Consider the following 26531-nt stretch of genomic DNA (forward strand, 5'->3'; position numbering starts at 1 on the left):
TAATCTTCAAGTTTCTTAATTCAAATTAAACAAACATCAGATCAAACTATTTTCTAGACTATGAGATCAATCCTTTATAATGTTTCTTCATCATCATAGACTGCCTTGGGTCTGTATGGCATGGGGTCCCAGTCAGTTCTATACTGGTCTGCCTCTCCACAACAAGTGAGTAAAAGAAATTAGTGTTTTTTTTAGAATAACATATTTAATTACAGTTTATATGTAAAATTGAATTTTAAAATCTTCTGATTTCTTTAATGCAGAAAGAATTGCATGTTTTTTCTCTAAACCTTGTTTTTTCTTTTGATTTATTTCTGTGTCTCTTAAACTCATTTATGTTTTTCTCTTCTAGTCTGTTAGTGTTCTGGTCAATGGAGATGTGGTAGAAAATGTGCCGGGCATTCAAAACGGTTTTGTTTTCTCAGACATCAGTGGCTGCAGAATCTCAGGTTAGTAAATGACTCTTTTGTTCTGGTTCTATGTCTTATCAAACATTGATGATACAGCCCAGTCAGTGTGTCTGAACTGGTGGATTTGTCTGCTTCATTTCTCAGGCTTTGGGGTGAAACCTGGAACTACACGCCAAAGTCTTGACAACTGTACTTCTCTGATATGCAGCAACACCAGTGTTAGCTCTACAAGCAGGTGTGACTCACTAAGCAATGTGACGGCAACAAACCGTAATTACATTCTTGATTTGAATAAATATATCTCACATCGTCTACTGACCAATTTTGTATAAATGGGTATTAGATCTCATTAAAATTCATCAACAAATAAAGATGAGACCAAATAAATGTTTGTCTTTGAGGAGCTTCAGAAAACAACACAGCTCCCTCTAGTGGCTGCAGGCCTCAGCTGTGGTTTACAGTGACGTTTTTTTCCTCATAACCTCCATCAGCTGCTTGGTGAAAGGACTCTGCACAGTGACCGGTCCCACCGTCATTGACTTCAGAGGACAAATGAACTCAGTGTCAGACCGGTGTGAGTACACTCTGCTGCAGGATCAGTCTACTGGATTCACTCTGAAGGCCAACTTTCTGGAACGGCGTCGCAGAGATGTGAGCTTTGTGGACAGTGTCACTCTGGCCTTCAGTCAGGGTGCTGACATTCAGCTGCTACAAGGACACAGAGTCCTGGTAAGCTGACTAAAACCTCATGAGTTGATCTCCTCCACACCTCCTCTGCTCTGAAGATGATTGAGGAGTTTTACTGACTGTTTCCTCCTTCAATCTGTCTGCTGTCCAACAGGTGGGAGGCTCACCTGTGACCCTCAGTGGTTCAGTCCAGACGTTTAATGGTGTTTGTCTCTCCAAGGACCAGACTGGAGTCACTGCCAATATTTCACTCAATGGTTCACCTGTGTCTGTGTTCTTTGATGGAACCACAGCTCAGATCTACATTGATGTACCTGTCAATGTTAAGGGTCTGTGTGCAGACTCTAGCAGTTCCTCATCTTCAAGGCTGTCCAGTGACTCCAGGTAACATCTGATCACAAAGTCAGAGTCTCACTGATTGCTGCTCTGCTGCTGTTTGATGAAAGATTAGAACAGTCCTGACTGTGTGTTGTTTGTCACCTGCAGCTGTCAGCAACAGTATGAGGACCCTGCTGACGACACCATCAACATCACTGCTGTGATTGAACAGTAAGCAGATTCCTCCATTCATCTTCAGTGATATCAGTGATAAAGAACAAGTTTAAATGATCATCTGTTTAATGTCTTCTTTGTTCTTCTCTTTTCTGCACAGGTGTGATGTCCTGTCAGCTGCACCATTCTCCTCCTGTAATGCTGTTGTTGATCCAGAGCCATACATAATTGCCTGCAGAAATACTTTGAACAAGTATCCTGCAGTGGACGGTCTCAGGTGTCAGTTCCTTAAGGCCTACGCCAAAGCCTGCCAGAAGAGTCAAGCTACCGTGCAGAACTGGTGGACAGCAGCTAAGTGCCGTAAGAACGTTACAGAAATGATCTTTGTTTGTCAAAGCCCCTACATTCTCAGAGTAACACACTTGTTCTTCTCTACAGACCACCCTGAGCCCATCTGTCAGGACAAATGCAGTGACCATGAGTTCTGTGGAGATATCCACGGAAACACTGACTGCCGCTGTAGAGCCATTTATGCCTCACAGTACACTGAACAGAACAGACTGGGTATGTCAGCTGTCAGACCTGATTATCAGAACTTAGAAAGGACTACATTTCATAGTTTGACTCATTGTTCACATGTTCAGGAGGTCCAACTGTCTGCAAGGACAACACTGCCTCACTCACTCTGGTGGGTTGTCTCCTGAAGGAAAACGGCATCGACTACAATCACCTACACCTCAATGACAAGACCTGCACAGGTGTGATGGACCCCGAGAGTCACATTCTGAAGTTCAACTTTAGCAGTGACAGTTGTGGAACAGAGGTCATGGTGGGTTTCCTCCTCCAATTCTTTATTTTCCTGAAAAACATATCCTCCTTCTCTCTGCCTAGAAGCTTCTCCTGCTTCTTTCTAGTTTAAGCCTTCATGGAAATGAGCTGACTATGAGTGAAAAATGGTCAAACATGTATGGAGCATGCAGCGGCCCACACGAAATATCAAGGTCATAGACTGCTTAGTAAGAACGTAGGGTGAAACTGTTGATGTGGATTTTTTTCTATGGGAATGCTGTGGGCAACTGGTTGTGGTGAACACTTCTACAACACATAAAGGTAAGTAACGGGAAAATAGGTGAAATGTACGTGTGTCAGAAAGATTTTTCAATGTTCAAACGAAATCCTACGAACTGCACAACGAGCCCATTAGTGCTGTTCAAGTGATAAGTGTGCCTCCCTTACACGCAGTCAGACTGCTAGAAATTATGTAATAAGACAATCAGAGTTGTTTGTGGGCCATACGAGCACTTGTGTATCTCATGACCCCCATTATCTATACAGGTCCACCTCCCACAGGGATACATGTTGCAAAGGCTTTAGGAACTTCTGTTGAGTTTTATTCATTTCAGTTTCCGTCGACAAAAAACATTTTTATTTACTTCTGAACATTTGATTCCTCAGATCAACAACAGCCAGGTCATCTTCACAAATGCAGTTGTGACCCGGAACAGCTCCTCAGACCTCATCACTCGTCAGGATAAAGTCTTCATTGAGTTCTCCTGCAGCCATCCTGCACCTGAACTGCAGAATGTGGCCTTCAAGATTATAGATAAGTGAGTACTAAATTAGAATAAGGATGTGAAACTTATGATCTGGATTATGAGTTAAAGAATCTTCTTTGTTCTTTTCAGCTCTGTGGAAGTTGTCCTCCAATCTGGAGAGTGGCACTACAGCTTGACCATGAAGGCTTACTCTGATGCTGCCCAAACCCAACTTTTGGGTCCAAACAGTGATGTCAGGCTGAACCAGAAGATCTGGATTGTGCTGGAGACCAACGGTCTGGATGAAGAGGTGGTTTCTGTGGTGACCGACTCCTGCTGGGCAACCAGTGGGAACTCACCCAGCAGCTCTCCCAGATATGACCTGATCACAGACGGGTGAGACGATCAGAACCTCCTGCTTCAAGGCAACCATCCAAAAGTTCTGACAATAGTTTGTTTTTTCTTGTTTGTCACCAGCTGTGCAAATGCAGAGGATGGAACAGTTCAAGTGATGGGAAATGGACAAGGAACCTCCAACTCCTTCTCCTTCAACATGTTTGAGTTCTCTGGAAAGGAACCTTCAGAAGTCTACCTTCACTGCCAGCTGCAGCTGTGTGTCAAAAAGAACGGCAGCTGTGTGCCGGTACGTCTCCATGGAAACTTTACTGAATAAACACGTTTAATGAGAACTATGAGGACAGAAAATGTTCTAACGTCTGAACTTTGTCTTCCAGAGTTGCTCTGGTTCAGCTAGAAGACGCAGATCTCTCAGATACAGACGTGGAGCTCCAGCCTTGATCAGCATGGTCTGGACTCCTTAGGTAAGACTAGTGAACTTTACCAGAAGAATCAGGAAGGTCACATGATAAAAGTTTAGCTCTTTTTTCTTGAAGCATCTTTCATTCATTTTTAAGTTCTGTTTCCAGGTGGTTTCAACAGAAGCGTTGACCTTTCCTGACTTGATCCTGGTCCTGAACCTGAATGTGTGAAAGAATCTCAGTTCTTGTTTCTATGAATTAAGTTTTTAATCAGAACTTAAACTGTTGATTTTAGGATTCTGTAGAAAAGACAAAACTTTATCCTAGATATTATATTGATCATCTGATTGGTGTCTTAGTAATGACATGGGAAAGGGAAGTGTGTGAGTTTCCTTTAGCTTCTCTACAAAATCAAAGGATGTACTTTAAGTCAATCTGAGGAACTCCCTGGAGAACTAGCATTGGATGATATATTATTGAGTAAATAGTCTAGAAATGTACAACTTTTGGGGTTTGACTGGTTAGATTTTGATGGATGTTAACTCTTTTATAGAAGAGAAGCTCTAAAAGTATTTCCAAAGAGTTCCTATTACACTGGTGTTTACTGTCTTTCCATTGGATCGTGTACATGTACCATCTAAACCACCCAATTCTGCTTCATTTGAACTGGTCCTTTTGGTTGATTTCCTTTTAACTTTATAGGAAAAATGTATGACAATAATGGCATATGTTTCTGTTTTTGTAGTTGTTTACAGTTTTTCAGCAATAATAATAAAACGTGTGGTTAAAGAAAAGTCTGAGTTTTCATCTCTGTGTACTCACTACCACCACAATTCTTGGTGTTGCGAAGGTAGTCTTTTATACAACTAGCTGGATCTTTGACTGTATTTCACCCATAATAATTTACATTTCCACTGAAAAAAACAGAGTGGAAAAAATGCTTAAACATGTGAATCAAAATCTTACAAAAGTTAGTAAGGAACGTTGGACAGATGTGTTTTTAGAACTGAGCAGTGATTGAGCTGTAGCCATTCAAGGACAATGGTTCTAAATGGTTCCTTTATCTTTTGGTGAATGTAACTCTTGCTGCTGTATTTTTTCATTTTTTTATTGATGTCTTTTTTGCTGTCGCAGATGAGAGAATTTCCCCATCGTGGTATAAAAAACATTTATCTATTATTGGGCGCTTATCTTGAGATAATCTACTCTACTAAAAAAAAAAAAAAAAACATTTTTTTGGTCTACATAAGATTCAAAAGTCTGAAAACTAAAGGTATAAGCCTTAACAAATAGAGAGTGTGGGTGTGATAATATAAATAAAACACAAAAAATATAAGTAAACCAAATGGTTTCCAGAGAATGGCTTAGGCCAGAAAAGTGGTTATTCCAGAATGCAAGGTTAGACTATAGAGGAGTAATAAAGACCATTTGTCTGAAAGTGGATGCAGCAGAATTAAATATTAAATTAAAGGTCACCACTTTGGAATTCAACTTTGATGTGTTGCCAATAAATTTCCACCATAACCACCTAACGGGCAGGGAAAGCACTTTGTGTTATACTTTTTTTTGAAAAGTGCTTTATAAATAAAGTTTGATTGATTGGTTGATTGAGCAGGGAGACTTTGGCCCCGCCCATTTCAGTTGCTGCATCACAAATTGGATTTTTTTCAAACTGTGCATTTATATCGGCTTTGATTTCAATAAAGAAATACTCAGAAACACAATTTTAATCTTAAATGCCTTCATTTATATCCTCCATCATAAGAAAAATGCTACAAAAACATGTTAAAAACACCAAAAACATGCATCACAATTTTTTTTCAAACTGTGGATTCCAGTCAGACAACCCATGCAGTAAGATATTTATTTTCACATTCTTTTAGTTTTGCATAAGGCTCCGTTAAATTACATAAGACAAGATCTCCATAAAACCTTAGGGTAATAAACCCCTAACGGAGCTCACAGATGGAAGACGTGGAGGAGGGTGGGGCGACGTACGCAGCGCTGGCGGTAAGGAAGAGAATGAACAACTTGCACACCTGGACTTAAATAGGACGGTGAACAGGGGAGTTGATTAACTGAACCACCCTAGAGGAGTAACCTTCTAGTGTAGTCTGCCTGAAATGCTCCCAAGGTCGCTCGCTTTTATCTGCTCTAATTTTAATAAAGAAATACTCAGAAACACAATTTTAATGAGAAAAATGTTACAAAAACATGATTTTCATTGGTGTCTGTCTTTAAAGAGAATATTTCTGACAAATTAAAAAGTATAACTATATATTTTCATTATCGTTCTAATTGCTGGTTAAAACTGTGTTTGAACTCTGTTTGACCCGTTATAATGAGTTTGAAGCTTTGCATGCTGACATTCCGTTGCTCTTCTTGCTTGCAGGAAACTTTCTTCAGGAAGAACAGAAAAAGTCAGATATGCAGCAACCGTTGTTCAAGACGACACAAACTGATGAAACTGGAATTCTACATCAATCCACGATCGATCCAGCATTGTTCATGCTTAGCACAAACTAACAATAAAGTGTACTAACATCAAATTAATTGTCCAAACCTTAGACTAACACAACCCATGCAGCTAAGGACATCCTGAACTAAATGTAAGGAGCCATTATCACTTCAGAGTAGGTGGACAGAATTGTTACCGAGGTTGTTTCTGTCACTGCTCTGCTCACAAGAAACCTTAGAATTTGGTATTTAGAATTTGTTGGAATTATGTTAATTGCGTGAAACTTCCACTCTCTCCTTCTCTCTGTCCAGTCCAACTTGTATACAAGCTAAAATAAATCAAGTTTAACCTCAAATACAAAAGGGGTTTATACAAATAGAAACCTCTTGAATCATCTGTCGCCGCTATCCTCGCAGAAAATCTAACTCGGGCCTCTGACCCTGTTTTTTAAACTGTCTTGTGTTTTCAGAAACCTTGAAATAACCCATCATGCCTTGTTTATTTTTTTTGCTATATAACAGGTTTTTGAATTTCAATCAGTAGGCTTTATGCTGTTCTCTAAAGATAAATAGCAGCGTCCATTTTAAGTCACTTTTAAGTCATTGACAAGAAACATACAGCCATAGAATTTTTACCATTCTAGTTTGGATTTGGATCAATCAGATTTTGAACCTCTAAAACAGATTTGAAAGGTTTCCTCTACAATCAACTTAGTGACTGTTGTGTTTAAAGTGAACAGAGGCTGGTGCCCAGATCCTGTCAACACATCTTTATTAAAGGGTGGTAATTGATGCATGTACCTGTAAACACTAAACAGATCGGTTGGGTTTCCATCCCAAATAAAAGTCAACGCTTTGGAATGCAACTTCGATACGTTACCAAGAAACTTCCACCATACCCAACTAACGGGCCACAACTGATCAGGTAATGGTTTAGAGAAAGTTGTGTAAGGTGGAAACACGGGAACATGTTGTTTCATGTCTAGTTTCTACTAGATTCTATAATAATGGTCTTAATGTCATGTTTGATATTTTCTCTTTATAATAATACTTTTTTTGTTAAAAGTCCTCTGGAAAAACATTATCATCCTGCTGGGATAAAAAGTACCATGTTCATTACAATAAAGTAACGGACGAATAATCTCAATGTCCCTTGTTGTATCAGTGACTTCCAACTTTATTCTCAGTATTCAAATGTTAACACTTGTTTTTGTATAATTATAATTGCAAAGAACATGTCATTGCGACTCTATTAAAAACCTCTGTAAATTGATTATTAATGCACCTTTATTGTGTTTCTCCTGTAAAATAAAGCCTAAAAGTCTTAGTCACTTCCCTTTTTTCATTTTTATTTTGAAGGATGTTTCTGAAATAAAAATGATCATATTCCATTTTTATTTTATTCTCTTATATTCTGCAGAAATCAGCTGTAATATGCCAGAAACAAGATTAATAGAACTATTTTTTCTTATTACTAATTCAGCCATGACTGTGTAATTGTAGACGTAATTTTAAAATTCCTGACAATGGAAGGAGTTTCTGCTAAATAATGAACCAAATCCAAGCAGCTGATGTAGGCAGAGGGCACAGGCGTCCATTCCAGCTGCTGCTAAAGCCTGCAGCCACTAAAGGGCGCTGTTTACCTAAAGTTAAACATTTTTAATTGAACACTTAAGAACATAGAACCTTAATTTAAAAAAAAAACTTGAAATAAAACAATTGACTTTTATAATTGAACAAAAGAAGATAGCAAAAAAAGGTGCATACAATTAAACACAAAGGTTTTCATAAAACTTATTGTCTTTTGAAAAGGAGAGAAAAATTGTCCATAACTTTAATTTTCATGAATTTCAATGAAAGAAAATATAAACAAACCTCCTTGTGGGAAATATTGAGAAGGGTTTTTGTTTTTGAAAATGAATTTAAAACTCGCCTGGTTTTATTAAAAAATTAAAAACGTAAATTGTGTTTTTTTAACCCTACTAAAACAAAGAATTTAGAAAACTATGAACATACATATAATCAATAAAAAATGCTCAATTGTTTTAATGTCTTCAACAGAAAACCTTTAGGTGCACATTTAAAGTAGAGTCGGTAGTTTCCTGCATAGTTGAGAATTTTCCTCCTTTGCTCTTTAAAGCTGTTTTTGGACAATGAGTCAGTTGGAATTGTGGCCGCGTTGCATCCTTTTGTTTAAAATGTTGCAAATACCTTTATAAATCCCTGCTTGTTCAAAACCGACAGCTTTTTATTCTTTCTTATTTAACCCTCAATACTTCTTATTGGAGAACAAAACTGGACGTATTGTAATTTGAACATTTCATTTTGAGGAATTGATAACAATTAAAAATGATCAATCTTTAGTAGTTTGGGGCCCTTTTGAAATTTTTTTTACAATTTACTTTCATAATCTACCTTTTAAACTGTATTTGTCTTTAATTCTGAAGCAGAGAAAAGCGGCTTTGTGGTGATATGCATCACTACTACTGTTGTTGATTGTTCATATCCGTCAGTTTTGTTACAGTTTGTGTATTATTTCAGACGTTTGTCTGGTTGGACTTCCATTAAATGCATAAAGGCCAAAGAGTTATTTTTGCTGTTTCCAAAGAAATCTTCCTTATTAAAGAGTTAACAAAAGTCTTCATTAATGATAGAATGTTTGACTCACAGGCAGATTAAAATCTACCATAGAATGAGCTTCTACTTCAAACCTGTTTAGTTTGTATGTGGTTTTTTTTTTCAATAAATCCCCTTTTCCGACAGTCAAAAGAAAGCCATTTTAATATGTTTGTAAGTAAATATGTCAGAAATCAGAGCTCTGTCTCCCCTTCTGGTCACCAGCGGGAACCATCTCCAGATTACTTAATGGACTACACCTCCCAGCAACCCCAGCATGCACTTTCTGGATGCCACACACCTGACTCTCATTCACTCAATCATCACAGTCTACTTAAGCACTGTACTGAGCCTCACTCAGTGTGAAGTATTGTCTGTGCCACTCTTCCTTCCTTACTGAGCCGTGTATGTGGATCTGAGCTTCTGTTTCTGACTCAGTGTGCCTGCCGCCTACCCAGACTCTTGCCTGGATCCTGACTACCCCATCCGTTCTCTGATGCTCTCATGCCTCTTATTGACCCCTGCCTACCTCAACCTGATTTAGCTTTGTGACGTTTTAGCTGGCAAAGGTAGTTTGCCATCTCTCGGTGAGGGGAGTGTCCCTGCCCCAGGTGGAGGAGTTTAAGTATCTTGGGGTCTTGTTGATTGACAGGCGGATCGGAGCAGCGTCAGTAGTTATGCGGTCAATGTATCGGTCCATTGTGGTGAAGAGAAAGCTGAGCCAAAAAGCAAAGCGGTAAATCTTCGTTCCAATACTCACCTATGGTCATGACTGAAAGAACGAGGTCCCGAATACAAGCGTCTGTAATGAGCTTCCTCCATAGGTTGGCTGGGCGCTCCCTTAGAGATAGGGGGAGGAGCTCCGTCACCCGCAGAGAGTTCAGAGTAGAACGGCTTATGCTCCACATCCAAGGGAGCCAGTTGAGGTGGCTTGGGAATCTAGTCCGGATGTCTTCTGGAAACCTTCCTGGGGAGGTGTTCCAACTTCAATTTCAGGTGTTTTAATCCGTTATCAAATGTTGTCTGTGAAAATGATCATAAAAATAAATGATTTTACTTACATTTTTTCCACTTAGTCCCATGTTATTTTAAAAAAAGTCAAAAACATGCTTGGCCTTACTTTTTTAGTCCATGTGTCGGTCCTTCTCCACAAAAAATTCTATAAAGTCTTCCTTATTTTCGTTTAGTTTGAGTTTTTCCCTCTCAATGGAGAAAGATGTCCTTAGTCTGTTCTGTTTCTGCGGCACCAGTGTAGCTAGATAGCAGTCAGCTCACGTCTGCCCCCTGCTGGTGAGGCGTGCCTCGCCTAAAGGCTTTTCTGTGGGCCTAGAGCAGTGATTTCAGCGCACGTCTCTGTTAACACGGAGTCCTGCAGTCAGACATGAGGTACAGCAGCTTCAGAGCCTCTGTGATCGCACAACACTCAAATTCAGTGATTTTAACCTCAGAAACTGTGGAAAACGTGTTGAGCTGATTGAAAATGTATTTTAACACAGATCAGTGGAAAATAATATTTACTTAATTTACCTTTTTCTATTTTATCAAGATTTAACAGGTGAGGCACAGCCTCAGGTCACTGTCTTTGGATTGGCAATAGAGGTAATGTGCAAATACTGGGTTGTAATTATACATTTAAAATTGACAAACCTCTGCTGGATCAGATATGGAGAATAAAATGAGGAATATTGTTTTCTCTTTTTTCTGTTTTATCTAAACACAGTTTGATCAAGTTTCACTAAAAACAGGAGGTCTTTGGTTTGCTGCATGTTGGCAGTTGTACTTTAAAACTGGCACCAAAATAAAACAAACCTGATTTCCACTCCTCAGTTCTCGTCAATTAAAACGTTCAGACAAACCTGTCTTGTTAGTTTGAAAACATTCAATGTTTTATATTCTTGATTGTTGATACGCGATGAAAGTGTGATTCTGAGCAAAATTTGGGGTCAAGTTGAGACAAATCTATCAAACTTCAAAAGCTTACTTTAAGACAGTCTTTGTATGTTTATTGAGTTTAGGTGTAAATGAGAAATGTGTGTTATTGTTGTTCTGCTGCCTCTTCGACAGGGCAGAACACAGGACTGAACTCAGATGCAGAGTTTCAGACTATTTTAATTCTCGGATTCAAGAAGTTGGCTTAGCTTTGACAAGTGAAGACACATGACAAACACGCACTGGACAAATGGAAACTCAGGCTATAAATACATGAGGAGGGGAAGCACACAGGTGGGAACCATCAGGGATGATGAGGCAGTCTCAGCTGTGGGGAAACAGACAAGAGCAGGGAGAGGAAGGTCTGAAACGAGAGGTGGGTTAAACCTTCAGAATAAAACAGGAAGTACCACACGAGACAACACAAGTGACGGACAGGAACTTGACGTGAAATGACGTGACATGACACTCTTGGCCAGGACGCTCTTGCAAAAGAGATTCTCTATCTCAATGACTTTTTTATCCTGGATAAATAAAAGTGAAATACATTTAAAGAAATTTAAAAAAGGGCTTCATAGGATTTTTAATGATCAGTTTTTCTCAATTCAGTTGACTTATCATGCACTAGTTCACAATCCAGTGCCCACACACATACAACAACCTCACAGACTGATACTTGTGACTGACATTGGCAAAAAAAATGCTGCTAATGATCTCAGCATTTAGTCTTTAATTTCTAATGGAGTGATGATGCTCGGAAAAAAGACAAATCACTTGTTAAATGTGTGCATGGGTCATTGAATAAATATGTTACACTCCCTGTGTTACACGCTATAACCTACTTTCAGATAGGTTTCACTAAAAAACTAAGCGTTGCCTTCCAACAACATCAAATTCCCTCTGGTGTTTTTTGTGGTAACTCTGCTGAGAACTATTTTGTCCCATGTAGAAAATATGTCACGACTGATTCTTTTGATTCATGAGGTAGAGTAGAGATGGACAAATTATTAAAGAATGCTGCCAGTGAACAAAAGGACTGTCTCAGGTGTGCTAAAGTCAGTTATTTGCACATACTGGGCTGTGATAATTGGTAGTGGCCGATGACCGTTCCTGGATGTTCCAGTTAACATTCCACATTCTTAACTTATGTGGAGGCGTTTAAGTGATCCCTGAGTGACACCAAAGTACATTGAGTTACAATAATCTAGAGGAGAGGTGATCAAGCCGTGGATTGCTGTTTATAGAGGTTTATAGATGTTAAAGAATGGTGGGACATACGTGAAAAGTACATTAGACATACGTGGAATGGCCTAATAAAACCACGAATGTGAGTATGTATCTCGCAGTTACTTAGTAATTGCGGATAAACAACAAGAAATATGTGTACACTATATAATTGTCAAATGTAAAAAATTCTGAACAGCACAACACTGAATTTATGTAAAGACCCATCAGCCTAAATTTACAAATACATTCTGTAAAAATCAGACTGTGATTTTCTGGATTTTTTTCTCTCATTTTGGTCTCTCATAGTTGAGGTCTACCTATAAAGAACGTTACAGGCTTCTGTCATCTTTTAAAGTGGGAGAACTTGAACTGACTGAATACTTTTTTCATAATCTACAAAATGTACGTAGTGGTGGTGTGGCACGGCCTTTAAAACTTAAAGAATCCTACCATGTGAATTTCACTCATTGAGTATATATTGTATTTACTGTTTCTTATCGCCAGTCTCATTGAACCGTTCTTAACCCTTGTGTTGTCTTGTGGTAAAAAGTGACCCACTACTATGTTTAATTGTAAAAATAAAACATTAACCTGCCATTTCCCAACTTGATATTTCCTGACTTTTACTTAGGGGGTCTCAATGTGGGCTGTACACCACTAGGGTACAAAGATTGTCTTATGGGTCATTTTTGACCTGTGAATTATTTTGTATTGTGTAACCAAAAATAGAATAAAAAGATAAATTTCAGTTATATACATGTCAGTATGCAGTATTATGATGTTTCCTCATGCACAATAGATTTTTACATTGAAACCTCAATGAAGTTGCTTCATTTTTGACAAGGGGAGTAAAGGAAATGTCAAGGTCACAGAAAGGCCAGCAAAGGATGAGAAAACTGTTGGGATTGTGGCGTTCATAGTTTCAATTTAGAGTCATGGGTGTCTTCTGTGGTCAGATCAGGCACATTAAAGGAAATAATTAAACAAAAGCTATGCAGTTTGGAACCATTTGAATGTACAAATGCAAAATTGATTTTTTTAAATCTGAAGGTGACTTACTAACCTATTTTCTAGTGAATTACTAAAGATCATAATGTTTGTTTAAACAATAATCAAATCTGGTCACGTTTCTTTAGTGGTAACTCTGATCTCTTAAAAATGTGCTGCTATCAGTGAACATAAGGACTGTCTTTGGAGTACCAAAGGAGATAATGTCTAATACTGGGTTGTAATTATACATTTAAAATAATAAACCTCTACTGGATCAGATATGGAGAATAAAATGAGGAATATTGTTTTCTCTTGTTTCTGTTTTATCTAAACACAGTTTGATCAAGTTTCACTAAAAACAGGAGGTCTTTGGTTTGCTGCATGTTGGCAGTTGTTCTTTAAAACTGGCACCAAAATAAAAAAAACCTGTTTTCAACTCTTCAGTTCTCGTCAATTAAAACGTTCAGACAAACCTGTCTTGTTAGTTTGAATACCTTCAATGTTTTATTTTATATTCTTGATTGTTGATACGCGATGAAAGTGTGATTCTGAGCAAAAGGTCAAATTGAGACAAAGCTATCAAATTTCAAATGCTTTATTGTCTTTTTTTTTGATTGAGTGTGAGTGTAAATGAGAAATGTGTGTTATAGTTGTTCTGCTGCCTCTTGGCCAGGACGCTCTTGCAAAAGAGATTCTTAATCTCAATGACTTTTTTGAAATACATTTAAATAAAATTAAAAAAGGGTTTGATAGGATTTTTAATGATTGATCAGTTTTTCTCAATTCAGTTTACTTATCATGCACTAGTTCACAATCCAGTGCCCACACACACACAACAACCTCACAGACTGATGCTTGTTACTGACCAACAACTAGGATTCATCAATTCACCCAGGAAACGATAAAACCAAAGCATGTTCATGGAGAACATGTTAAAATTCACACAAAATGAATCTGTCATTAAAATGCTGCTAATGATCTCAGCATTTAGTCTTTAATTTCTAATGGAGAGATGATTCTCGCAAAAAATACAAATCACGTTAAATGTGTGTGCATGTGTCATTGAATAAATATGCAACACTCTGGTAATTAATTCATTTCCTTGTATGACTTGCTATAACTTAGAGTTATGTTTCACTAAAGAACAAAGTTTCCCTCTAACAACATCAAATCCCCTCAAGGTGTTTTTGTGGTAACTCTTGCTGAGAACCATGTGTCATGACTACGATTCTTCAGATCCATGGGGTGGATCAGATGTACAACTTATTAAAGAATGCTGCCAGCGAACAAAAGAACTATCTTAGGTGTGCTAAAGTTAGTGATTTGCATATACTGGGCTGTACTTATTAGTATCAATCCGATGCCAAGTATTTACAGGGCTAGTATCACCAATGTACAGATACTTTTTCCTTGAACTGTTGTGATCTTAGAATTAAGTTGGAAATACAGTGATCCCTCGCTATAACAAGGTTTACTTTTCACAGTTTCGCTACTTCACGGATTTGCATCTGCATTGTGTTCTGCTTTTTGATTGGCTGCAAAGTCACTCCGCTTCTTCCTGTGCATCAATAACGTAGCAGTTTAATATGTACACATAAGTAAATCAGCTTACCAAATTAACATTACGTACGTGCAAATCATCTTGCAATTTGGAGTTTCTCTAAAACCCATAGAAAAAAGAGCGACAACAACTGCCGATCACTACGTTCTTCTCCTGAACAAACACAGCTGCACCTTCGGCTTCAAAAGAAGAAAACACTGCAGAGCGGAGTCAGGATGCAGCGGCTCAGTCTGGAGAGCAGTGAAATACACCTGAGTCACTATTTGTCCGACTGTACTTTGTGTTTTTTTCATAATTGTTTTTTAAATTTTCTCCCGTTTAATCCAATACTCGGGTGGCGGTGGGCGGAGCTAATCTCCGCGATTTGAAGCCTTCTGTTCAGATTGATGATTAAAATTATTTGACAGTAGAGAACAGAAGTTATTTGTTAAAAAACGTTTCTAAAGTACTTTGATTTGTGAAACAAATGCTTGAGCCTGTAAAATGGTTTGTTCTTTCTTTTCAATGTATAATAGAGGATTTAATTGTATCATAATTGTAAAAAAAAATAAAGGTTTCTACTTCACGGATTTTGCCTATCACGGGCTCTTTCTGGAACGTAACCCCCGCGAAAAACAAGGGTTTACTGTACACAATATTTTAATGTGTATAGTAAAACACAGGACAGAGACTTTTGGCAAAAAAAAACTGTTAACTAATTAGAACAATGTAAACTGAACATACATCAATTATAGAACATGTTAATCAATTATGGTATAGTCCTATATTGTAGTGTCCCTTTTTCTGAGGCACTGAGCCTTAATTCTTTTTAAGGTTTTTTATTCTGGTTACTGTTGGCCGTAACCAACGCCGTACAAGCCATTCAGCAACTTCTGAATCTCTTTTTTTTCTTTTTAAACTTGTCCTGTCCAACAGCTGGGCAGGCAGATGAGAACTGAGGGCCTCTTGTGTTGGACATATTTTACTTTAACAACAGGGGTTATTAATCTTCAGACAAACCAAAGCTATGTCTGAATAAACCCCTTTTGTAATTGAGGCCAAACTTTATTAATTTCAACCATTTTTGAAAATATTTGGTGTTGGACCGGACGGAAAAGGAAAGAAGGGAAGAAAAGGGAGGGATGTCAGAGGGGGGGGGGTGATAGTGGGAGGGGAGGAGGGATAGGACCATGAAGCAGCATAGAGCAACAAGTTTACTGGTTGTTTATCATTACGGTAAGGTTCAAATGTAGTACAAAAAGGACGGGGCCTGTCCACACACACACTGAAATGTTATAAACACACCTGCTAGCTGCAAAAATGTCCACATGTCAACATGTACACAAAACAGGTAGTGTTCACACACGCATACTTATGCCTTCAAACCAACTAGTATGAAATATTTTATTCATTCTATCACGCAAACTATTAGTGCGAAGGTGAGCTAACACCTGTGCTCAGGTGAGTGTTTATGTTTTTCTAAAATGGATGGAGGAATGTGTAAAGAAGGAAGGAGAGTGCCCAGCCATCCCCACACCAAGACCCCCGCCGCAGCGGCAGCCGGAACCCCCTAACGCCACACGGCAGCAGGCAGGGAAGAACCGCCCCCCCCGGGCGACCAAATCCGGAGTCCAGAGTTACATCTGTGTCATTTACATAATTTTAACATGATACACAATATAATATTACTTTTTTTTCCTCAATGTGCTACAAAAAGGTCTTGTTTCTTTCTGTCACATGTAAGAGAGGTTCCTATCAGGTGACACGATTATGAACACACCTGAGAATAAGGAAAAAAGAACAGGTTGTGCAGGAATTTAGTCGTCTTTTTCCAATTAAACAACCTTGAACAAGACATTACAACATTTGACTAAAACCAGTTTGTTAAACTGTCAGAACAAATAAAACTCAAAGTTGAATAACAAAAAGCCACTTAATGCAAACCTTGTTTAAAAATAATGGAAAACAACATTTGACTGAGAGGATTTTGTTGTTCCGTCAATCCACAATCTATTCCTGCTTCATCCTGAGGACAAAGGGGGTTACTGTAACCTACCCAGGCTAGTCTAAGCAGAGCACACTTTGGACAGGTCAGTATTCCATTGTGGGTCACATTCAAATGTCTTAATTACTAAATATATTTTTTACATCCCTAATTTTAAAAAGAAACTATTCCTCTAAGTTTGATTTTAGTTCCTCTGTGTTTATTTTCCATCCTGCAATTACAGGAGGGGGAGGTTCCCTCACGTTAGCAGGTCGGTGTCCACACCTGCAGCCCTGCCCTTAAATTCTTCTGGGTGTATATAAAAGCCAGGATGGAGATAAAAGGAGGCAGACAGAGAGGAGGAAAGCCAAGCGAGGACAGCAGCATCTTTCACTGAGACCCCCTGCAGGATCGTCAGAGACCCCCCAGAACAGAAGTCTTCATCTTCTTCAAAACTGCATCTGGTAAGACAAGTTTCACACCTGCTGGAGCTTCAACATTTTAGGGGTTTCTTCATGGGTTTGGAAGTCGTCAGTGAAAAAGATTCCCAATTACCTGTTACTGTGATTCACCCACCCACCGGTGAGTTGCGCCCGCCTTTTGACTTATGTTCCAAAGACTACCACAAGAGCTGTAGGCGCAAGTGTCAAGTAACTTGCAGCAGAGGGCGGTGGTCACGTGCACGTTGGGTCTGCTGTGTCGGAGCGGGGAATTGTGGGAAATAATCCCCATTGCCTGCTCTTGTCAAAAAAGGGATGAGCCAAGGTTTTTCTTCTGCCTACTTCCTTATCATGTGGCTGTTTTTCATTGTTTCACTCTTAGTTATTTTCATCCTTTTTTCACACCATAAGTGTGGAGAGGAGAGAGGATGAAGAGAGCGGTGCGATTTTCAGTATCAGATGTGTCAAAATTAAAGCATTAGATGTAGGCCGTAGCAGGCCTGTCAAAGTAAAAGCTGAAAGTCTCCTCTTTGACTTAGGTATTTCCCTACCTATAGCACAACGGCAAACGCCAGATGCCGCCCTATTTAATATGCCGCCCTGGGCCACGACCACCATGCCCATATCAAAAACCGCCACTGACTATGAGTTATTAATGTTGTTCCTGTTTTCTACCAACGTACAGCGGCCTTTCATCCCATTAGGATCAGCAGATTCACCTTGATTGCATAAAGGGTTGGAGAGTTACAGCAGGTCAAACGACGTGTTATTTAGGTGTCTACATCTCCTGTGTTAAAGGATTTTACAATATCAGAAATGAACAGACTTCTGGTTCTAGTTAAGCAAAGATGCATTTAGTAGAGATTTTATACAGGAACCACAGCTTAAAGGGCCTTTATCATGACAAAACAATTCTGTGAGCTTTTAAGTCTGTTATAACGTTCATTTCTCACAAAAAACAACCCCAAAGTGGTATTTGATCCATTCACTTATCTCTGAGCATTACTGTAAAAAGCTCTGAGCACCAGCGCCTCTCAATCCACAAAAACAAGCGGGCTCTCTTATTGTGACATCACAAAGTGAGGAACAGCCCCTTCCAGGAAGTCTGTACTGCCAGCTCCACTCTAAGTCGACAAGAATTCTCTCATTCTTTATGTACAACATGCACATCCATTTTGCAAAACATTCAGATGTTTGTTCTTTTTAATGGGCGGCACCCACACTGGGTGAAAGGCGGAGCCTCAGAGACCGAGTCTTCTTACTTCTGTGTAGGAAAATGAACAGCAAAAATAAGTAAAATCTAATGAAAAAATTGTTCTTTAGTGTATCAAATATAATATATTGTTATATATGGACATATGCTGAAGAAAAAGCATGATATAGACCCATTAAAACCAACCATGGTCCTGTCTTATGTCACTCTGAGATCGTGGAACGCTGTACTGATGTGATCAAGTAACTCATTACCTGCTTTTAGTCTGTTCCTCTTCAAAGAATTCACAATCTTTCCATCCGTTGTGTTTTCTAGACCTTTGTGACCTGATTGGTCCTTCCTCCAAAATGCTCCTCCCCCTGCTGTTCCTGTTTGCTGCTGCTGGACTGACGGGTAAGTCACCAATAATGAAAGCTGTTTAAACTCAGAAATGTCTATCAATCTTATCTGTGCATCGAACAATAAGATTTTTTACCCTTTTTTTAATGTCCTGTTAATTTATGTTCAGATCCTTGCATTAACACTGGATTGTTATTTTGTGATAAATTTTGAATCCTCCTGTGTGTTTCCATCTTTTCAGATGCATTCATTAAGCTACCAATAACTGAAAACAGTCAGGTTAACACCAGCTCATGTCCCATCACATATTATGGACAGGAGTACACCACAATCTACGTAAGAAATAGAAACTTTGTCAATCAAGGATGTCTTTTTGTTGAGCAAATGTTGTTAAAAGAAATGAAACAAATATTTGTCTAAAAAACTACATCTAAAACTGATTACAGATAAACTTCACCGGGGAACACATGTTTGTTTGTTTCAACGGCTATTACAACCCTGAGAGCAACGGTGACTGTATTAAGGCCCCGAACACTGAAAACAAGACAACCTTTGAGTTAAATGACGACAATAATCCTTCCTATTGGACTTATGCGACAACTCTGGTGCAGAGCTCAGTGAACACCATCACAAACAATGCAACGTGCTATTTGGCTTTCTATGGTTCAGTAAGTATGCTTGTTTAATCTTCAAGTTTCTTAAATCAAACTAAACAAACATCAGATCAAACTATTTTCTGGACTATGAGATCAACCCTTTATGATGTTTCTTCATCATCCTAGAATGTCCCAGCTCTGTTTGCCATGGGGTCCCAGTCAGTTCTGTATTGGTATACCCCTCCACAACAAGTGAGCAAAAGAAATAAGTGTTTTTTCAGAATAACATGTTTAATTACAGTTTATATGTAAAATTTAATTTTAAAATCTTCTGGTTGCTTTAATGCAGAAGGAATTGCATGTTTTTTTTTTCTCTAAACTTCTTTTTTCATTTGATTTATTTTTGCCCCCTAAACTCATTTATGTTGTTCTTTTCTAGATTGTTAGTGTTCTGGTCAATGGAGATGTGGTAGAAAATGTGCCGGGCATTCAAAACGGTTTTGTTTTCTCAGACATCAGTGGCTGCAGAATCTCAGGTTAGTAAATGACTCTTTAGTTCTGGTTCTATTTGATGATACAGCCCAGTCAGTGTGTCTGAACTGGTGGATTTGTCTCCTTCATTTCTCAGGCTTTGGGGTGAAACCTGGAACTACACGCCAAAGTCTTGACAACTGTACTTCTCTGATATGCAGCAACACCCGTGTTAGCTTTACAAGCAGGTGTGACTCACTAAGCAATGTGACGGCAACAAACCGTAATTACATTCTTGATTTTAATAAATATATCTCACATCGTCTACTGATCAATTTTGCTGGTGTGTACTTGTTCATTTGTATAAATGGGTATTAGATCTCATTAAAATTAATCAACAAATAAACATAAGACCAAATAAATGTTTGCCTTTGACTTTGAGGAGCTTCAGAAAACAACACAGAGCCCTCTAGTGGCTGCAGGCCTCAGCTGTGGTTTACAATGATGTTTTTTTTTCCTCATAAGCTCCATCAGCTGCTCGGTGAAAGGACTCTGCACAGTGACCGGTCCCACCGTCATTGACTTCAGAGGACAAATGAACTCAGTGTCAGACCGGTGTGAGTACACTCTGCTGCAGGATCAGTCTACTGGATTCTCTCTGAAGGCCAACTTTCTGGAACGGCGTCGCAGAGATGTGAGCTTTGTGGACAGTGTCACTCTGGACTTCAGTCAGGGTGCTGACATTCAGCTGCTACAAGGACACAGAGTCCTGGTAAGCTGCCTAAAACCTCATGAGTTGATCTCCTCCACACCTCCTCTGCTCTGAAGATGATTGAGGAGTTTTACTGACTGTTTCCTCCTTCAATCTGTCTGCTGTCCAACAGGTGGGAGGCTCACCTGTGACCCTCAGTGGTTTAGTCCAGACATTTAATGGTGTTGGTCTCTCCAAGGACCAGACTGGAGTCACTGCTGATTTTTCACTCAATGGTTCACCTGTGTCTCTGTTCTTTGATGGAACCACAGCTCAGATCTACATTGGTGTACCTGTCAATGTTAAGGGTCTGTGTGCAGACTCTAGCAGTTCCTCATCTTCAAGGCTGTCCAGTGACTCCACGTAACATCTGATCACAAAGTCAGAGTCTCACTGATTGCTGCTCTACTGCTGTTTGATAAAAGATTAGAACAGTCCTGACTGTGTGTTGTTTGTCACCTGCAGCTGTCAGCTGTATAATGACGCTGCTGACGACACCATCAACCCCACTACTGTGGCTCAACAGTAAGCAGATTCCTCCATTCATCTTCAGTGACATCAATGATTTAGAACAAGTATAAATGATCATCTGTTTAATGTCTTCTCTGTTCTTCTCTTTCCTGCATTGAACAGGTGTAACATCCTGAAATCTTCACCATTCTCCTCCTGTAATGCTGTTGTTGATCCAGAGTCATACATAATTGCCTGCAGAAACACTTTGAACAAGTATCCTGCAGTGGACGGTCTCAGGTGTCAGTTCCTTAAGGCCTACGCCAAAGCCTGCCAGAAGAGACAAGCTACCGTGCAGAACTGGTGGACAGCAGCTAAGTGCCGTAAGAACGTTACAGAAATGATCTTTGTTTGTCAAAGCCCCTACATTCTCAGAGTAACACACTTGTTCTTCTCTGCAGACCACCCTGAGCCCATCTGTCAGGACAAATGCAGTGACCATGAGTTCTGTGGAGATATCCACGGAAACACTGACTGCCGCTGTAGAGCCATTTATGCCTCACAGTACACTGAACAGAACAGACTGGGTATGTCAGCTGTCAGACCTGATTATCAGAACTTAAAAAGAACTACATTTCATAGTTTGACTCATTCTTCACATGTTCAGGAGGTCCAACTGTCTGCAAGGACAACACTGCCTCCCTCACTCTGGTGGGTTGTCTCCTGAAGGAAAACGGCATCGACTACAATCACCTACACCTCAATGACAAGACCTGCACAGGTGTGATGGACCCCGAGAGTCACATGCTGAAGTTCAGCTTTAGCAGTGACAGTTGTGGAACAGAGGTCACGGTGGGTTTCCTCCTCCAATTCTTTATTTTCCTGAAAAACATCTTCTCTCTGCTGAGCTTCTCCTGCTGCTCTCTAGTTTAAGCCTTCATGGAAACAGCCAGCCAGCCATATGCAGACAGCAGCACAGTACATGAGACTCAGTGGGTGGAAGAGTGGAACAATCCACCAGCTGCAACATGAGGGCGTCTCCAGACAGTGCTCAGGGGGGGAATCAGTCATAGGAAGGCTGAGTTTGAGAGGGGGTTAGCAGCGTCAGCTTTTCGTATGGTTGGAATTTGTGCACTCTGTGGAAGCCAATATGTTTTGGTAGAGCCTAGGACAGCAGCCCTCAGCTCATGGGGGAGTCTGATTAGAAGAAATTCTTCTGGGTGTCAGCAGGTCGTTTGTTCTTCTGGCTAAGTCCTTGACCGGTCTTGCAGAATTCAAGGCAGATTGATCCGAAAAGTGAGTGGGCAATTTAGACCAGTCTACCCTCGGTTTGGGCAGAAAAACACTCCAAGTTGGCATCCATTTTCCACAAAGGTTCAAAGATCATGAGCCCTCTGCTTAAGAGGGTAAGACAAACACTGTGCTTTTGATCCACTTATGAACGTTTCTCACTATGAGTGTCTCCTCCCCGAAGAATCTTTCCATAGAGCTTGGACGGATGGCTTCTCTCTGTCAGACTCCCAGACTGCCCGATAAATCAGAAATCCTCCGATCTCAATTAGGAGGAATCCAATTATCAAAAATTCGTATCTTCCACAGACAGCTGGGCCAGGCACAACGGCCTCCCTTTGCCCCACAGATCAACGGTGTATCCAGTCGCATGGGTTCCGTCTGGACAGGAAGGGTTCACTTTCCTGTTCCTTAGTGAGGAAAAAACTTTGTCGATAAAATTTAGAGACCAGCTGATCAGATCCATTTTCAGAGAACCAAAAGGCAGAAGTTGCAGAGGGCTGAAAAATGCAGCTCTGGAGCAGACAGGACAAAAAGCCTTGGGAAGGGCTGACACAGGAGGAACGAGAGGAAAAGTGTTTGTCCTTGATGGGAGTCAGTAAGGGATGGGCTGATTGTAGGTGAAAAATTGGGAAAACATGTATGGAGCATACAGCTGGACCACACAAAATATCAAGGTTGTAGATGGCTTGGAAGAGGGTAAGGTGAAATTGTTGATGTGCATTTTTTCTATTGAGTATGCTGTGGCTTTAGGAACATCTGTTGAGTTTCATTCATTTCAGTTTCCGTCGTCAAAAAAACGTTTTTATTTACTTCTGAACATTTGATTCCTCAGACCAACAACAGCCAGGTCATCTTCACAAATGCAGTTGTGACCCGGAACAGCTCCTCAGACCTCATCACTCGTCAGGATAAAGTCTTCATTGAGTTCTCCTGCAGCCATCCTGCACCTGAACTGCAGAATGTGGCCTTCAAGATTATAGATAAGTGAGTACTAAATTAGAATAAGGATGTGAAACTTATGAGCTGGATTATGAGTTAAAGAATCTTCTTTGTTCTCTTCAGCTCTGTGAAAGTTTTCCTCCAATCTGGAGAGTGGCACTACAACTTGACCATGAAGGCTTACTCTGATGCTGCCCAAACCCAACTTTTGGGTCCAAACAGTGATGTCAGGCTGAACCAGAAGATCTGGATTGTGCTGGAGACCAACGGTCTGGATGAAGAGGTGGTTTCTGTGGTGACCGACTCCTGCTGGGCAACCAGTGGGAACTCACCCAGCAGCTCTCCCAGATATGACCTGATCACAGACGGGTGAGACGATCAGAACCTCCTGCTTCAAGGCAACCATCTAAAAGTTCTGACAGTTTGTTTTTTCTTGTTTGTCACCAGCTGTGCAAATGCAGCAGATGGAACAGTTCAAGTGATGGGAAATGGACAAGGAACCTCCAACTCCTTCTCCTTCAACATGTTTGAGTTCTCTGGAAAGGAACCTTCAGAAGTCTACCTTCACTGCCAGCTGCAGCTGTGTGTCAACAAGAACAACATCTGTGAGCCGGTACGTCTCAATGGAAACTTTACTGAATAAACACGTTTAATGAGAACTATGAGGACAGAAAATGTTCTAACGTCTGAACTTTGTCTTCCAGGGTTGCTCTGGTCCAGCTAGAAGACGCAGATCTCTCAGATACAGACGTGGAACTCCAGCCTTGATCAGCATGGTCTGGACTCCTTAGGTAAGACTAGTGAACTTTACCAGAAGAATCAGGAAGGTCACATGATAAAAGTTTAGCCATTTTTCTTGAAGCATCTTTCATTCATTTTTAAATTCTGTTTCCAGGTGGTTTCAACAGAAGCGTTGACCTTTCCTGACCTGGTCCTGAACCTGAATGTGTGAAAGATTATCACTTCTTGCTTCTAAGAATTAAGTTTTTAATCAGAACTTAAACTGTTGATTTTAGGGATGAATTCTGTAGAAAATACCAAACTTTATCCTAGATATCATTTTGATTATCTGATTGGTGCCTTAGTAATGACATGGGAAAGGGAAGTGTGTGAGTTTCCTTTAGCTTCTCTACAAAATCAAAGGATGTACTTTAAGTCAATCTGAGGAACTCCCTGGAGAATTAGCATTGGAGGATATATTATTGAGTAAATAGTCTAGAAATATACAACTTTTGGGGTTTGACTGGTTAGATTTTAATGTTAACACATTTATTAAAGAAAAGCTCAAAAAGTATTTCCAAAGAGTTCCTATTACACTGGTGTTTACTGTCTTTCTATTGGGTCGTGTACATGTACCATCTAAACCACCCAATTCTGCTTCATTTGAACTGGTCCTTTTGATTGATTTCCTTATATAAATAAATAATAAATAATGGCATATGTTTCTGTTTTTGTGGTTGTTTACAGTTTTTCAGCAATAATAATAAAACGTGTGGTTAAAGAAAAGCCTGAGTTTTCATCTCTGTGTTCTCACTGCCACCACAATTATTGGTGTTGAGAAGGTCATCTTTTATACAACTAGCTGGATCTTTAACTGTATTTCACCCATAATAATTTACATTTTGACTGAAAAAACAGAGCAGAAAAAAATGCTTAAACATGTGAATCAAAATCTTACAAAAGTTAATAAGGAACGTTAGAAAGATGTGTTTTCAGAACTGAGCAGTGATTGAGTGCTGTAGCCATTCAAGGACGATGGTTCTAAATCAGGGGTGTCCAATTCTAGGCCTCAAGGGCCGGTGTCTTATATGTTTTCCAATCAACCTGCTGTTGAAGCTCCTTATTGGCTAAACACACCTGTTCCAGGTAATCAGCAGCAGATGAGGCAGGGTTTCTGGAAAAACCAGCAGGTTGCCGGCCCTTGAGGCCTGGATTTGGACACCCCTGTTCTAAATGGTCCCTTTATCTTTTGGTCGATTTCATTTTTGCTGCTGTATTTTTTTATGTCTTTTGTGCTACTGCAGATTATCCACTTTGAAGACTTTCAGTCGGGGTTTAGACCCCACCACAGCACGGAAACTGCACTAGTTAGAGTCTCTAATGACTTGTTATTGGCCTCAGAAAAGGGACTACTTTCTATTCTTGTCCTGTTGGACCTCAGTGCACCTTTTGACACTATCGACCACGGTATTTTACTCCATAGATTAGAGCAGGACATAGGGATCAGAGGATCTGCTCTCCAGTGGTTTAAATCCTATCTGTCCGATAGGTATCAGTTCGTTAATGTAAATGGCCATTCCTCTCAGTGCACTCGAGTTAACTCTGGGGTCCCACAGGGCTCAGTTTTAGGACCCATCCTGTTTACGCTTTATATGCTACCCCTAGGAAACATAATCAGGAAACACAGCATTAATTTTCATTGTTATGCCGACGATACGCAGTTGTATTTATCCATGAAACCTGACCAGAATGACCAGATAGAGAAACTGAACGCCTGCATCAGTGACATCAAGACCTGAATGACAATTAATTACCTCCTCTTGAACCCAGAAAAAACTGAGGTCATTATACTAGGTCCTAAAAACCTCAGAGATGCTCTGTCTGCTCAGATAGTCTCCCTGGATGGCATAAGCATAGCCCCTAATTCCACAGTTAGAAACCTTGGGGTTTTACTTGACCAGGATTTATCATTTAAGGCTCACATATCTCAGGCGTGTAGAACTGCCTTTTTTCACCTGCGGAATATTGCTAAGATCAGAAATATACTTTCTAAGAGTGATGCTGAAAAACTCATCCATGCATTTGTTACGTCGAGGCTGGATTACTGTAACTCCTTGTTAGCAGCGTGTCCTAAGAGTTCCTTAAGAAATCTCCAGCTTGTTCAGAACGCAGCAGCTAGATTGTTAGCAGGAACTAGCAGAAGAGATCACATCACTCCTGTGTTGGTTTCGCTCCATTGGCTCCCAGTTGATTCTAGAATCAAGTTCAAGATCCTCCTGTTAACCTATAAGGCCTTACATGGTATGGCCCCATCCTATATTAAGGACCTCATAGTCCCTTACCACCCAATAAGAACACTTCGGTCGCAAAATGCAGGACTGCTTGTGGTTCCTAGAATTAGTAAAAGTACGGTTGGAGGTAGAGCGTTTAGCCACCAAGCCCCTGTTTTATGGAATAAGCTCCCAGCTCATGTAAGAGAGGCCGACTCAGTTTCTACATTTAAAGTTAGACTGAAAACATTCCTCTTTGGACAGGCTTATTGTCAGACTAGTTAGTATTTAGAGATTATTTAACTTAATGTTAATTTGTTTAAATTAAACTTAATAACCATTTCTTTTAAAAGGCTGCTAGAAGTTGGTAACTATGGTGCACTCGGGTTCTGTCCTCTTTTCTCATCTACTTCTACGCTTCCTC

The 26531-nt window shown here is 39.8% G+C and overlaps 3 protein-coding genes across 5 annotated transcripts in view; 2 read left to right on the forward strand and 1 right to left on the reverse strand.

Moving 5' to 3' along the window:
* Positions 1–26531, reverse strand: part of LOC105357844 (alpha-tectorin-like) — a 63876-nt gene that overhangs the window by 13285 nt on the left and 24060 nt on the right. The gene's annotated exons all lie outside the window — the stretch shown is intronic.
* On the forward strand, positions 11–24623 carry LOC101157812 (alpha-tectorin-like). 3 transcript variants are annotated; one of them, XM_023948985.2, is made up of 14 exons: positions 11–165; positions 353–449; positions 555–645; positions 902–1139; positions 1252–1481; positions 1584–1646; positions 1750–1949; positions 2028–2153; positions 2234–2418; positions 3045–3196; positions 3275–3520; positions 3602–3767; positions 3859–3945; positions 4051–4676. In XM_023948985.2, exons 1-13 carry the CDS (start codon positions 121–123, stop codon positions 3943–3945), a joined length of 1926 nt encoding a protein of 641 aa, XP_023804753.1. In that variant the 5' UTR covers positions 11–120; the 3' UTR covers positions 4051–4676. The 3 variants fall into 3 exon arrangements, with proteins under 3 accessions (XP_023804753.1, XP_078791949.1, XP_078791950.1); XM_078935823.1 differs by lacking the exons at positions 1750–1949; positions 2028–2153; positions 2234–2418; ... (3 more) ...; positions 3859–3945; positions 4051–4676 and adding exons at positions 21069–21268; positions 21347–21472; positions 21553–21737; ... (3 more) ...; positions 23822–23908; positions 24013–24623 and having other exon boundaries at positions 12–165; positions 893–1139; XM_078935824.1 differs by lacking the exons at positions 1584–1646; positions 1750–1949; positions 2028–2153; ... (4 more) ...; positions 3859–3945; positions 4051–4676 and adding exons at positions 20901–20960; positions 21069–21268; positions 21347–21472; ... (4 more) ...; positions 23822–23908; positions 24013–24623 and having other exon boundaries at positions 12–165; positions 893–1139.
* Positions 19660–20869, forward strand: LOC144987008 (uncharacterized). Its single transcript, XM_078935859.1, has 4 exons — positions 19660–19749; positions 19842–19932; positions 20210–20456; positions 20569–20869. The coding sequence occupies exons 3-4, from the start codon at positions 20280–20282 to the stop codon at positions 20800–20802; spliced, it is 411 nt and encodes a 136-aa protein (XP_078791985.1). The 5' UTR covers positions 19660–19749; positions 19842–19932; positions 20210–20279; the 3' UTR covers positions 20803–20869.

Source organism: Oryzias latipes, chromosome 18, assembly GCF_053564925.1.
Source record: "Oryzias latipes strain Hd-rR chromosome 18, Olatipes_Hd-rR_3.1".
Taxonomy (NCBI): domain Eukaryota; kingdom Metazoa; phylum Chordata; class Actinopteri; order Beloniformes; family Adrianichthyidae; genus Oryzias; species Oryzias latipes.